The 14,507-nt window shown below is 36.7% G+C and overlaps 1 protein-coding gene across 3 annotated transcripts in view; it reads right to left on the bottom strand.

Annotated features, from left to right (window-relative positions):
• The window catches only part of LOC129731862 (circadian clock-controlled protein daywake-like), a 37,975-nt gene extending 24,809 nt beyond the window's left edge, over window positions 1–13,166 (bottom strand). Inside the window, exons 1-2 of one of the 3 annotated variants that reach the window (XM_055692218.1) lie at window positions 13,017–13,166; window positions 4,315–4,520 (exon numbers count right to left, since the gene is read on the bottom strand). In XM_055692218.1, coding sequence (XP_055548193.1) covers window positions 4,315–4,399 — 85 coding nt within the window. In that variant the 5' untranslated portion in view covers window positions 4,400–4,520; window positions 13,017–13,166. Of the gene's footprint in view, window positions 1–4,314; window positions 4,521–12,632; window positions 12,883–12,954 lie in introns of those variants that run through there. The other 2 variants (XM_055692219.1, XM_055692220.1) reach the window with 2 other exon arrangements.
• Between the last annotated feature and the right edge of the window lie 1,341 nt (window positions 13,167–14,507).

Below are 14,507 nucleotides of genomic sequence, written 5' to 3'. Positions count from 1 at the left end.
AACTTTTTTTTCTCACTCACTTTTCTCAGAGATTGCTGAACCAATTTTCATAAAATTAATTGCAAATGAAAGGTCTAGTTGCGCCATAGGTTGCTATTGAATTTCATTGTAATCGGATTTTTAGTTTAGAGGTTATGTATCAAAATGTAAAAATCATGAAACCTCAATATCTGAGAAACCACATAACCGATTTCAATAAAACTGGTTTCAAATCATTGGGTTGTCTTCAGAACCCTTAACTTTCAAATTTCGTTATGATTGAACATATGGTTCAAAAGTTATGTAAAGAAAAGTTATCCTGAGGTTGTTTAAACTCACTCATTTTTCTCAGAGATGGCTTAACCCATTTTCACAAAATTAGTGTCAAATGAAAGGTCTAGCTGCCCCATAGGTTGCTATTGGATTTCATTGTAATCGGATTATAACTTTGTCCGTTGTTCATAAAAATGTGAAATCACATAATGAAAGTAAACATATTGACTTTCTCCTAACGATCACTGGCTAAATAAAAGGTAGAAAAGTGATCCAAATGGCCGAGTATCATATGCTACTCGACTCAGTTCGACGAATCGAGCATTTTCTGCATATATGCATGTATAGGTGTATATGTTTGTGTATGGGTGTGTACGTGTGTATATGCACCTTTTTGCCTTTCCCCTATAAAGGTATAGCAATCACTGAAAAAACTAAAGGCATAAAAGTGCTCCAAAGGGCCGAATGTCGTATATCGCTCGACTCAGTTCGACGAGCTGAGCATTTTCTGTATGTGTGTGTATGTGTGTGGGTGTAACGCTCTCCCAATCTCACTCGATTTTCTCAGAGGTGGCTGGACCGGTTTCAATGAAATTGATTGCTAATGCAAGGTCTATTTGCCCCATAAGACCCTATTGAATTTTATTGTAATCGGATTTCTAGTTTAGAGGTTATGTATCAAAATGTAAAAATCACGAAACATCAATATCTCAAAAACTACGCAACCGATTTGGACAAAATTGATTTCAAATGAACGGCCTACCTAAAAAACCCTTAACTTTTGAATTTCATTAAGATTGAACATGTGGTTCAAAAGTTATGGAAAGAAACGTGTTCTCGAGACTATTTAATCTCACTCATGTTTCTCAGAGATGGCTGGACTGATTTTCATAAAATCGGTGTCAAATGGAAGGTCTAGTTGCCCCATAAGACCCTATTGATTTTTTTGCAATCGGACGGAGGCAAAGTAATAGCCTGTTATGTTTCAAAATGAGAAATCCAGCTATGAAAAGTAAAATATTTACAAGACTACTTAAACACACTCACTTTTCTCAAAGATGGCTGAACCGGTTTACACTAAATTAGTGTCAAATGAGAGGTCCAGCTGCCTCATTACACCCTATTGAATTTAACTGTAATCGGACTGTAACTTCGTCTGTAATGTATCGAAATGTAAAAATCACGAAACTTCATTATCTCAGAAACTACACAACCGATTTGAACAATATTGATATCAGATGAACGGGCTAGGTAAGGGTTAACTGATGAATTATTATTGAACAAGTGGTTTCATAATTCGACTGCTCTATACTTTCCCATTTTATTCGATTATAATCGAACTTAAGCAACCGTTATATATTAAATTGTTAAAACAGCGAGTCTATTATCTCAAAGATTACACGACTTATTCAACATAACTAGCGTCATACGATGAGTTATCTCTTAAACTTATGAACAACCAACTTCATAAAAACTTGATATGTGGTTCAAAAGTTATGGAGCGAAAAGAAATTCAAAGACTATTTAAAACTATACCTGCTTTGATCAATATACGTGGACTCAACATAATTTAAATGCGGTTTCGTACTATTTGAACGTTCCAAGTATCGCTCGTGATGAAATTGTTCGAAATTTAAAGTCATTTCTTTTATTTCGCTATTTCTTAAGCACTAACATTACGTCAAATTTCATATTTTATACTTCAATTACAACATCAATATTTTAGAACCCAAAGAGTGAATATACTTTTATTGGATTGAAGCGTCCATGTAAATCTATTTTTACGAATAATAAGTTTGAATGAGAAAGGCTGGGTCTGACCGCTAGGTGGATTAATTTAGGTTTTTGAGCTCTCATACCACTGTGCACCGGTAAAGACGACTGACAGGTTGAGTACCACTAAAATGATATTGTAACACTTGCTAGAATACTGTACTGGGTCATCTCTGACTTTTGGGAAGTGAAAAAAAAATATATCCGCAGAGCGATGGAGGTAGTCGTCTGTCCCATCTACGAGAAGAGTTACAAGCTGGAAACCCTCAACTATGTAATATAACGCTTGTTAACACAACTTTAAAAAACCGATGGTTCGTGGGACAGCATCAGATTGAATCTTTCCACTCCGACAGATTCTACAAAAATGTTGTGAGTAGGTAGAATGTGTTCACGCATCATATGTTCATCGATTTCAAAGCAGCGTACGATACAGTGGATCGGGACAGATGAGGCGCGAAAACGAGGGAATCTTCCAGAATAAACTAACAAATGTATAACTTCGGAGGATCTCGATATTAAGTAGGGTGCGTAGCCGAACGAAGTTGAAATTGTTAAAAGCAAAGCAAAGCCCTGATGTTACATTCCGATTCGGAGCTCGACCTTCTGTTTATTATACACAGACTTCGCAGCCAACTGTTTAGTGTACAGGACGATTGCAGGGCTAGCGCTACGATTCTACTGACACTAACGGTCTCTCACGAGCCGAGACTCGTACAACTGGCTTACCTCGAAAGTATCTGGGAGATCTGGTCTTATTGGATATGAACTCCAAATTCAAGGGGTATTTCTGTGTTAACTAAAACGATTGTATAAAATCAAAAACGAAAAAAAAACTGTCTCTTCTGTTTGGATCAAAATTTTGGCTGTGCTTTGGTTTCGTTGAATAATTAACTGGCGGTCAACTGCAACAGGTTATGAATACATTTTTTGCATCTGCAAACTTTTCGCTGTCCGTTATTCAGCTCTCATGTTCCTATACCGGAGGATATTTTAATATGTAATATTAAAATTCAGTCCTTGTCGAAAATAAGCAAAAAATATTCAGAATATCAAATCAGGGAAGTATAATTTCACAAAGTTAAATAATAATGATATATCAAATGCAAGCTATGCACTGTTATTCTACCTTGCCATCTATTTCCTAGATCTACCGTGTTGAAATAAAAAATATTCGTTTCATAAATATTTTCATCAGAATTAATATTTAGTTTTTTAACATTAACGTACAGAAACAGTTAAAACGAGTTCGATAATTTGAATTTTGAAAGCCAAAGAAGATCAGTGGGGAGTTCACAAGTGCATATGGTAGAATTGCCACAGCGCAGCGTAAAGATTAGTACCATCTTCGCACATAACCTCATCGTTAGAGTTTAGCCGGATACAGTGTTTTATGTTCTTCTGAAAACAATACATCGCGACCTATTGCGGAGTGGTGCATTGCCCAAACTAAGCACCACCAAAGGTCGGCTGGGCTCTAAAAACGTTGCGTAGCTGAGCATAGCAGCGGGAAAAGCACACACTCACACTCACTCACTTCCATGACCAAATAATTCAGCCTTCAAGACAGGCCACTCGGACGCACTCAGCAGAACCGTGTGGTGAGCGGATCGGCTGCCGATGGCCGATCGCTGCAACCTTTCAGAAAATGCCACCTCATCCATCCATCGGGGCTGATTTCGAGATAAACCGTTCTTGCGCGTTCGCTCGGGCGGATTTTTCGTTGGTTAGTCAGTCGAATTTTTATGCGCCCGGTGATAACCATTTCAAGAGCAGCGCGGTGAAGAGTTTGTCGTTTCAATGTCACCAATTGCAACATGCTGACGGTGTGACCGTCGCCGGATGCCTGTCGTGTGTCCAAATTGCTGTGTTAACTTTATTGCTTCGATGAATGAATAGTCAAATTAACGCCGGTTTATAATTAGCATTGCTCGAATAATTGATTAACACTTTCCCCTAAATTGTACAGTCAAGGGACAACACGACGTCCGGCAGCGGTTTAACCTTAACCGTTCGTAGTCCCCGAGCAGTGGTCAACGCCGTACAAACAATCAAACAAACAAACAAACATCGCCCGCGAGTTTGTTGCGAAATTTTCGCCACCAAACATAAACCGAGCAGGTGTTTGTGGTAAACAGCCATTCATTGTTATCTTTCCTTGAACCAGAACGGGTCGTTAGGCTACTTTAACACTAAATTAGCTCGCAGGGTTAAGAGTTTTCAATGACGAGTGCAATCATATTATTTGAAAATGAAATGTAACAGAGAATTTGATAATAAAGTACTCACGTCTTTCATACGCCGCCCAGGCAGTCCCCGCGAGGATGGCCAGACATCCAAACAGGCTCCATATCGTCATAGTAGGATAATGCATCGAATATTGTATTCCTTCTTTTTTTCGTCACCACCAAAGATTGTTGTTGCTGCTCTGTTCTGCCCGCGCACACACGGGAACTTCTAGTCCAAGTGGTTTCGTTTCCCTCCCTAGGTTAGGCCTGACACGGCAGCGCGAAACGGCGAATGGTTGGATGGTTGGATGGATGGAATCATGGAACAAGTGATAAATGCAGTTTAGAGGATGGTGAAATACAAGAGGCCAAAACGAAACGGCAGCCGTACGAACACGTTTGACGCAATCTTGTGCAGAAATGACAGCGTGACTGCGGACGGCATGTGGTACGACCGTGCCGTGTTGTCCACATGGGGACTTAGCTAGCGGTCCGGTCTCAGAACAGGGGTGGGCTCGCCGCCGTTGTAGCAGATGGCTTCGATTGGCAATCGGCAAAGGGTGCTTGGGTGATTGGGTTTTCTAGGGTGCTAAATGGTTGGCTCGAGAGTTGACTACTGCTCACGGAGAGAAGGGCTGTGGATGTTTGACATTGTTGGGAGATGATTGTTTCCGTTGTGAAATTTATGTTCAACGATTGGTTTATCGTTAGGAACAAAGATATAGCAATATTGCAATATCAAAACCACCAAAAGATTAGCAAACCTAATTCTAGTTACCCAATGTTGCCCTGATCTCAAATACTGCTTTATGCTTCTGTTCTGTGAAAACATTATTATAATTTGGCATCAATTTTTCCCTAATTTTTCTCCAGTTTTCTACAGAATTTTGTCTTGTTTTATTGCAATTGCTCAGCTTTCAACCTCAAACCTTAATAGTGGGAATCAAAAAAGAATATTCGTGGCTAGTAATGGCTTGTTGGAAGTTTGAATTCAATATCTATACAAATAGAAACCAGCTTCTGATTGGCATTCTTCTCTTCCCTAAGTTTAAACTTAGTTTAACTTCGTTGGTAAGTTTTCAATATTGTTAGCCAACATGTTTGCTACTGTTATTTCATTCAAACTGCAACGTTTATCAAGATCATTTTGAGAGGTCCTGTTTTTTTTTGCTTGGCCTTGACTGATAGCCTAGTGAGTTTTAGACAAAAGGAATGTGAAGCTTGCAATCGATCTGTATTGCGAAATAAGTCAAGCACCGTCTGCTGATGTGTAAAAAGTCAACAACAAAACTTTCGAGACCAACCAGTTTAGCTTAGTTCACATCATTTTTACGTATTTTTTGTTTATTTCAATGATGTTTAGAAAATATTGAGATAACCGAAGTAATTTGAGAAAACTATTAAAATCTTCCCAAAACCCGAAACGGCGATAAAGGGAATAAATTAATTAAATAAATTGGCCGAGACTAAGCTTCATAATAATTGGTACAAATTCAAAACGAAATTGTGTCATAAATTAGCACGAAAAAAAATTAAAGTTGAGGAGAAAATTAAGTCAAAATAATTGCGGTAACACAAAAAAAAACTGAATGTACATTTATATTGAAACACGGCTAAAAATTCATGAAAAACCAATATGGGTTTTGACGATATCAGCACAAAACTAAACTACACAAAAACGACTGGTATTAGTTAAACGGATGGGATTGATTTGGTCTTCTCAGTCTTTTTTGAAGATATTTTACGACAATCTGTGAGAATTGCCCAACGTGTCGGCCGTTTTTGGCAGTCTTTTTCAAGGGCAGTTATTTCGTATTTACTGTACCAAGAAGAACTATAAATGCGAATGAGTCAGAGTCATGTTTAACGTGTTCTTCTCGAAAATGATAACACAATTCTGTGATTCGCTAGCAATCTGAAGTTTGCAAAAAACTTCCTAAATAAAAATTTTTCAAAAGGGTGCAACAACTTTTTTTGCCTTGGCTTCCATGTATGATTTTTTTCATGTACTTTGACACAAAAGCAAATTTTCCCGAGTTTGAACACATTTCACCATAAGGGGCAACAGTCGCGCCATTTTGAATTTTTAGGAAATCGGAAATTTTCGATGCTTTTTCGAAGCCATTTCGTAGAATCACTTGCGTAGCGTGGGGGGGGGGCGGTTAGGGGGTGACACCCGTGAGGAAAATTTTCATACGTATCGCCCTCAAAAAAAAAAAAAGATTAGAGTAGATTTACTTATTTTTCAAATCGGGTAAATAAAATCCGCGCTATTGCAAAAAAATCCCGTGAAAATACGTATCAAAAAAAAAAAACCCGCGTAAGAAAGAGTGTGTATAATCCCAACCATTTTTTAAAAAATGGGTAGATTAAGTGCAATTGAAAACGAACGAAAATGATTTCACTGCAACCTGGTGGGGGTGACACCCAGGGGGAGAAGGGGTGACACCCAAATTTCCCGCCCCGGGTGTCACCCGGTCACGCTACGCCACTGCGTAGAATCATCGTTTTCAGCTCATTTCTTTTCCGAATTAGGATCTGTTTTTTAAAGATAGGTAAGAGAATGCTAATATGTGGAAAAACTCTTAGAATTTTGACATTTTGCTTTAAAACAAAATGGTGCCGAAAAAACATCGAAAATTCCCGATTTCTCGAAAATTTAAAATAGCGCCATTGTTATTCTTTGAAGAGAAACGTGTTCAAACTCGGCAAAATTTATTTTTGCTTCAAAATACATGAAAAAATCATATATAGAAGCCAAGGCAGAAGAAAAAGTAAATTTTTGTTGCACTGTGTTGCACCGTTCTGCAAAGTAATACGAGAGCTCATAATTGTAAACTTTGCTCTACAAAATCTTTTTTATTGGCATATCATCTTCCGGAGATATTTGGTACATAAAGTGTCTCAAAGAATGACAACAAGTTCTAGTTTGTATCTCGGCCGCTAGTGGCACTGCAATATCCAACTTTTCTTAGACTTTAGAGAAATAGTGTCTTCAGAAAAGTTGTTGATAATGTTGTCACAAAAACCTTTGCTGAAGGCTTTTTTCTGCTAACTTCTCTTGTTGCGTATCGAACCAGTCCTAAAATTTCGATTTTTTTGAATATCCAAAAAACTGTGCAATTTAGAAGGCAACAATGTTCAGCGTATATTTTCACATCGTCAAAACACACAACTTTGTAGAAGACACAAAGATGTAGCTTCTATAAGGACCAAGTTAATTCTAAAAACTATTGGAAATATATTATAGTTTGTACCCCCTCAGATTAAATTTAAACAAAAACTAGCAAACGGAACTCAAAGATGAATCACTATCATAAGCACTCTACAAAATTAATTCAAACGTTTGTCACTTCCAATATCTTTATTGCTTATTTTGCAAATTTAGAAAGACATATATTTAATATTTTTTGGCAATAACTTAACCTGTGTAGAAGCTATCTTTTTTGTGTTTTCTACAAAGTTGTGTGTTTGGATGATATACAAATAAATGCCTAAACATGTCGCCTTTTTAATACTACCGATATTTAAATACTCATAAAAATCTAATTTTAAGGAATAGTCTAATAAAAAAGTTATATCTCTAGAACATGAAAAGCTAAAAGAAAAGTGTCTTCAACAAAGTTATTTATAATAAAATTATCTACAACTTTTTTTCCTGTATAGACTTCCTCACTGCGACTAGAATCGTTGATCTATTGTGAGCTATGCCCGGGTGTCTGCTGTATCTCGCACTTCTATCATTAGCAATACCGCTATTGAGAAGTGGCATGCTTATTATTATTATTTTTGATCAGTGCTTGTGTGTAATGTGCTACCCTTCCTTTAACACGCTTACTGTTCTCCTATACCGAGCCTCCTTCCTCCTGCCAAATATCGCCTATTATAAATCGCTGGAGAAGTTTCGTCGTGCGTCCTTCTGGCCAGTTTTATTGATAAGAGGGACTTATTTTTGTTAAGAGGAAGCCACGCAAAGGTATTGTAGATTTCAGCGTAAATGAAGAGTAACTGGTGGGGAGCCTGAGAATAAACCTTTTTTTTTGTAAGATTTGGACCACTACGACCATTATTTTGATCTTTTGTGGTAAGAATGCCCATGCTTGCAGATGCAGATAAGGGCAGCTGCGTAGCCACGTAGCCGCTTCGTCGAGCGGATGGTCGTGGGTTCGAATCTTAATAGAATAAGGCCATTCGAAGTCAAAAAGGACTTTCAAGCAAACAGAATAAACCCATGCTTAAAAGTCCTTTTTGACATCGAATGGCCTGATTCTACTAAGATTCGAACCCACGACCATCCGTTCGACAAAGCGGACTCTGTAATCTTGTGGCTACGCTGCTGCGATTATCTTCAACTTTGCTGAAGACAATATTTTTCTAAAGGCAAAATAAAAGTTAGATTTTGCAGTGCCAAACTTGTTGTCATTGTTTGAGTTTTTTTTATATACTAAATATTCTCTGAAGTAAGTATGACAATAAAACTAGTATTTGATGAGCAAATAAAAAAACAAAATACGTTTTTGATCTCATTTTTGGCTAAAACTCGGTCTGTGTAGAAGCTTTTTTTTCTGTCTTCTACAAAGTTGTGTATTTCAATGATATACAAATTTAGATGAAAAAAAAGATATACAAATATATGCTGAACATTTTTGCCTTCTAAATACTACAGATACTAAGATACTCAAAAAAATGTAATTCTAAGGAACAGTCTAACATAAAACGTTATATCTTCAAAACATGAAGTTTTAGAAGAAAAGTGTCTTGGACAAAGTTTTTTGGAATAAATTTATATGCAACTTTGCTAAAGGCAATATTTTTCTGAATGCAAAACTGATAGTTAAATTTTGCATTGCTCCGAACTAAAACTTGTTATCATTCTTTGTGGCTGTTTATATACTAAATATCTTCTGAAGATAGTATATCAATAAAACCATTATTTAAGCAAGAGCATTGAGCATTGACAACCGTACATATCGTAATACATCAATAAAACCAATATTTGGAGAGCCAAAAAACGCGAGCCAAAAAAAAGGATTTTTTGTTCAAAATCTCTTTTCTATTTTTCTTACAATTCATAGACGATGTCTGGAAAATACTGATAGATGATTTTTGTAGAAAATAAACCACGGGATCCAGAAAAAAAAACTTTTGACCGGAAGTGTTGCCAGATAAATCCTTTTTGTATTTGAAAACTAAATTTACATTTTTCGGCAAATGCAGCCATTTTTATTTTAAATTAAAAAATTTCATCGTGTTCCTTGGAAAATTTCACATAAAAAACAACTATCATCCCAAGGTAATAAGAGCTAATCTCGAGATATAACATTTTTACGAAAAAAGTTGTAAACTTCGAAATAAGTTTTTTCACAATTTATAGACGTAAGACACTCGAAAAATAGTACTTGGTGAGTTTTGAAGAATATAAACCAAGGAATCCATAAAACATATTGTTCGATCGGAAGTGTTGCCAGATAGATTATTTTTGTGTTTTAAAACTAAATTTGCATTTTTCGGCAAATAAATTTGATGGTTTTAAATTTCGTAATTATTTTTTGTAAAAATGTTATATCTCGAGATTGGCTTATATTACCACGGGGTGAAAAGTGTTTCTTACGTAAAATTTTTCGAGAAATACGATGAAACCCTTAAATTTGAATTGAAAAACTGCATTTGCCGAAAATTACAAATTTAGTTTTAAAACACAAAAATATATATCTGGCAACACTTCCGGTCAAAAACAATATTTTTTCTGGATTCCTTCGGGTGTCTTGCGTCCATAAATTAGAAAATAAATTATTTGCGAAATTCACAACTATTTTCGTAAAAATGTTATATCTTGAGATTGGCTCATATTACCTCGGGATGATAGTTGTTTCTTACGTGAAAATGTAAATTTAGTTTGCAAATACAAAAATAATTTATCTGGCAACATTTCCGGATGAAAGTTATATTTTTTCTGGATTCCTTGGTTTATTTTCTTCAAAAATCGTCTATCAGTATTCTTTCAACATCTTACTTCTATGAATTGTAAGAAAAAAAGAGATTTTTAACAAAAATGGCGTGACTTTGCAATAAAGAGGACCCCCCTCGGGGGATATTCCATTCGACACCAAAATTGGGATTTTTCCAGAGAGACAGTAGAAGAATAATTCTCCCAACTTTGAGCAAAATCTGTGATGGTCGTGTCCAAGTGGCATGTACACTTCGTATGGAATGACCCATATTTATTTTGTTGTTTTTTATTGTCATTCATTGAGTTTTCTATATAGTAAGTATCTTTTGAAGTTTGGCAATGAATAGAATATTTGGAAAGTACTTAAATGAAAAAAAAAAAATCACTATTTTAAGCTCTCGTACCGGTTTGTTTTATTGGCATAATGTCTTCATTAAAGTTGTAGATAGTAGTTTTGTCCTATTAAAAAAAAATTCGTCGCAGGGCAGAAAAAGAATAGAAAAAATCACACAAATATTATTAGTTATTAAATATCTTAAAAACTTACTTTTATAAATTTAATTTTTCTGTCTAGCAAGGTTACACAGTGTTGAATAAGCATTGATAAATTGATTGAACTTTGAAAAATGAAAAAAGGATGTAGAAATGTATAGAAAAAAAAATTGTAGGGTTTTTTTAAGGGCAAAATTATTATCTACAGCTTTGCTAAAGGTTAGGGATTTACCCTTTTTTGTACAGTGTATATTTTTTCATGGTGCATTTTTGATTCCCTACAACTCATTCTCAGACAGTTTTTCTATACAACCAACGGTTTCTGGGTTTTAATGCTTCGAATCCTATGCCAAAAGGCATACGCCTTTTTAGAATGTAACTCATGGGTGTAAAAAATCTCTCCATCTGTGAAAAATGCTCAGTTTGCTAAGCCAAATACGTGTGCAAAGTTTCATTCAAATCAAAAATGGTCGATTAAATTTTCGCGTATTTCCAGGTCATTTGAAATGGTTTTGCTCCTATGCAAGGTTTCAGCCAGAAAAACGGTCGATGAAAATGGTTGCCTGTTTGTTGCGAAGTTGCACTACTATGAAGTAAAACAATATACAAGAAAAGCCTCTAAAATCTTTTCAGTATCTGTCATATTAACGCTTCTGTAAGACAACACATCATTTCAGTGGTAAAAAATCGCTTATTCCCTGTTTTCAATGCAAGAAAACTTGTGGCATCGTAACAGCAATACTTGTAATAAAGAACAAAATTGCCCAAGTTTGATTCGAACGAAATTCACTGAATAGCAAATGAATAGAAGTCGAAAGTGCACAGGACTGAAACAAATTTGACATTTTATCACATATTAAAAAGTGATATAGTGATTATTTGATACCATCATTAGTCAATTATTAAACAACTCGTCCAATTCATGTCAAAAAAATATCGTGTGAACAGAAAAAATCGCCCAACTCACATACGAGTTTATCACAACAACTAACTCAATTTTATCACACGTTTTCGAAATTCAATCTGTTTTATTACCAGTTTCACACAAGCAATTCGGTTTCAGTGAAACTATTTTGAGAAATTTCTTTAAACTAAAAAATATATTTGCAGCTGAAACCGCTATTTTAAAATTTTGTGAAAGCAACAGATTAGACTATAACATAGATTGTTGCATATTTTCTTCACTAAATTTTTTCTCCAACGTTTTTCACTCAACAGTTATTTCACTGAAAATAGCAAGCGAATAAGGAAATTTAAATTAGTCCATAAACCATCCTATATTGTTGATGGCACTTTTCAAATTGTATAATTCTCTTACTGCTGATGTTAGTTATCAACTATAGTAATTGATAGATTGCCCAGCAACAAGAACGAAAAACATCAATAGAATTTTTAGGCGACGAACCCCATCCCTTTTCACCCCACTAATCAGTCGAATATTGATTTCACCAGGACAATGATTCAAGCCAATTTAACGAATTAGTAATAAACTAGACGCGCGCCGAATTTCGATTCGAACAGTTATTGCTAAATTTTCATAATTGCCTTTTCCGTCCCCTCTGAAGAAAAAGGTAATAAACCGGCACGTCTCTAACCCAATCAACCATAGCTGAAGTCTTGCGATAGCGCCGCCTGTCCCCGGACAAGATCACTCAAACTATTGTTTCGTCGGCACTAAGATAATGTGTTCAATTCATGACGTTGTGATTGTTCCAACATCAGATGGTTCACCGAAGAAGAAGTAGAAGAAGTGTTTGATTTTGTTTTTTCAATTTTCATTTTAACACTTCATTTACTACTGCGGTAACCGACTTTTCAGATCGGCTAATCTGTTTGACCGGAGTGCCGCTCTTAGCACTCCGACCAATTCTCCGAAGCACCGTTTCCTTCGCGGAGATCCTTCTTATTGCTGTGTATTCTTCACCCGAATGGCTTACTTCACTTCGCACACTTTCAATTTCGTTTCAATGTTATGTGCCAATGTTGATGATGTTTCCAAATATGTTGTTTCTCTTTATATAGCACAAGCGCTTTGTTCGTTCCTCTCCGCACGGTTGTGATGAAACAGCAACCGATAAGATGCCCCAATTAGTCGATTAATTCGAGGCGGTCCATCCGAATCTATTAACGCACGCGTGTTCACAAACTTCGATTTTTCTTTTTTGTTTTAAATCCGGTACACAGCGGACAATTTTCGGATTCCTTTCTAATCCTTGAACGGTCGAAGCAGTTCTCATCAAGCACAGTGAAAAGAAAAACCTTGAATCTTCAGCGTCTCAGCAATGAACCACACAGAAGAAGAAATAAACAACAAAACTCACTCGCAGCAACAGCACTCGGCAGCACCTTTGGACAACAAATAAAGAAGAAATTATGAACGCCGTAAACTTTTATATAGATTTTCTCGGCCACAAATACCAGCTTGCACACGCAGGCTACCGAGCGCCAAAACGAAAAAAAATCGAAAAGCTCCACGAGCGTGAACAAAAAAGCTCTCTCATCTACTGAGCGCCCACCGACAGTCGACTACTAAGAGCAGCAGCTGACCGGCCAGGCCCAGAGAACGCTTAAGGCCTTTTGTCTCCTGCACACTACGAACGGGTGGATTAGTAAACGCGCACGCCGCTTTGCTACACGTGTGCAACATTCTTTCTCTCGGGGGTACCCCAAAATGCGCGACGGTGCACTAGGTGCAGGGGAATTTTTTTTGTTGCTTTGAAAATTTTGAATGCTTGAACTATCTTGATTTTACCAGCTCGTGATTTGGATGCAGGAAGTCATTACCATACATGGCTTTAAATCTTTTTCTATTTCCTCAGATTGTTCGATATATATGCGATATATACGGCACTGCTCGAGAGGAAACAATATATGCAAATAACTTTTCAACTCATACTCCGCCGTACCCGTTGAAGTGGAAAATACCAAACATCACAGCAGAAGAAAAGATAAAGTTTCCTGATTCCGTTTATACCCCTGTCAGCGTACGAACAATCGTAACCGTCCATGTACGGTCGAAGCTGAGTTTCATCCTGTCAACGTCAAACTGGATTCCGGCAAGGTCTTACAGATGGCACACCTTCCGCTTGGTATTGCCTGCACGCGTTCATTATCCGATGCAAATTGTGAGCAAATTGTGAGCAAATTGAGCAACTGACATTTTCTGCGCCAAATATTCACCGTTTGCATCAACAATGGAGTAGGAGCACAACCGGTTCCGTGCAGCAGCATCGTTCCTGTGAGCTATTTCGATCTTCAATCTTTTATAGTTGTCGCTTGGTTTAAAAGTGCAGCAGATCAATGCACTGCACCGGTAGAACATTCGATATTAACTCCTAGAAAAAGAGGCAGAATTAAAAAAAAACAAATGGAATAAATGAGAGCCGTGTTCGAGCCTTCTCGGGAATGGGGGAAATGTTGTACAGTTGTATCGACCTCGGGTGGCCTTGTAAAAGATAAACTTCCGCTCTACGGTGATTGTGTTGAGTTGAGATTTAAAACAAAAAAGTAACAGAAACTGTAAAAACTTGCCACTAGATGCGGAGTACTCAGAATCTTATGACTAGTATTAACCACTAAGAGGTTGTTATCAAAACGAGCCCACTTGGTTTCATTGATGCTCGAATTATAACACTGCTTTTTTGCTGAAAAATTGAATGCATAAGGAAACTGCAAAATATTTGGATATACGTAATGGTGACCGGATACATTAAGGAACCAAGCACTATCAAGTCCATTTAAAGCATTGGGCTTGGTCTAGTGTAGGCATCACTTTACATTGTCATTAAGTTAACTAAACTAATCCACAGATC

The sequence above is a fragment of the Wyeomyia smithii genome, chromosome 3 (genome assembly GCF_029784165.1).
Source record: "Wyeomyia smithii strain HCP4-BCI-WySm-NY-G18 chromosome 3, ASM2978416v1, whole genome shotgun sequence".
In the NCBI taxonomy this organism is placed as follows: domain Eukaryota; kingdom Metazoa; phylum Arthropoda; class Insecta; order Diptera; family Culicidae; genus Wyeomyia; species Wyeomyia smithii.
Note: the sequence above shows the minus strand (reverse complement) of the source record. Positions and strands in the feature narration are given on the sequence as shown.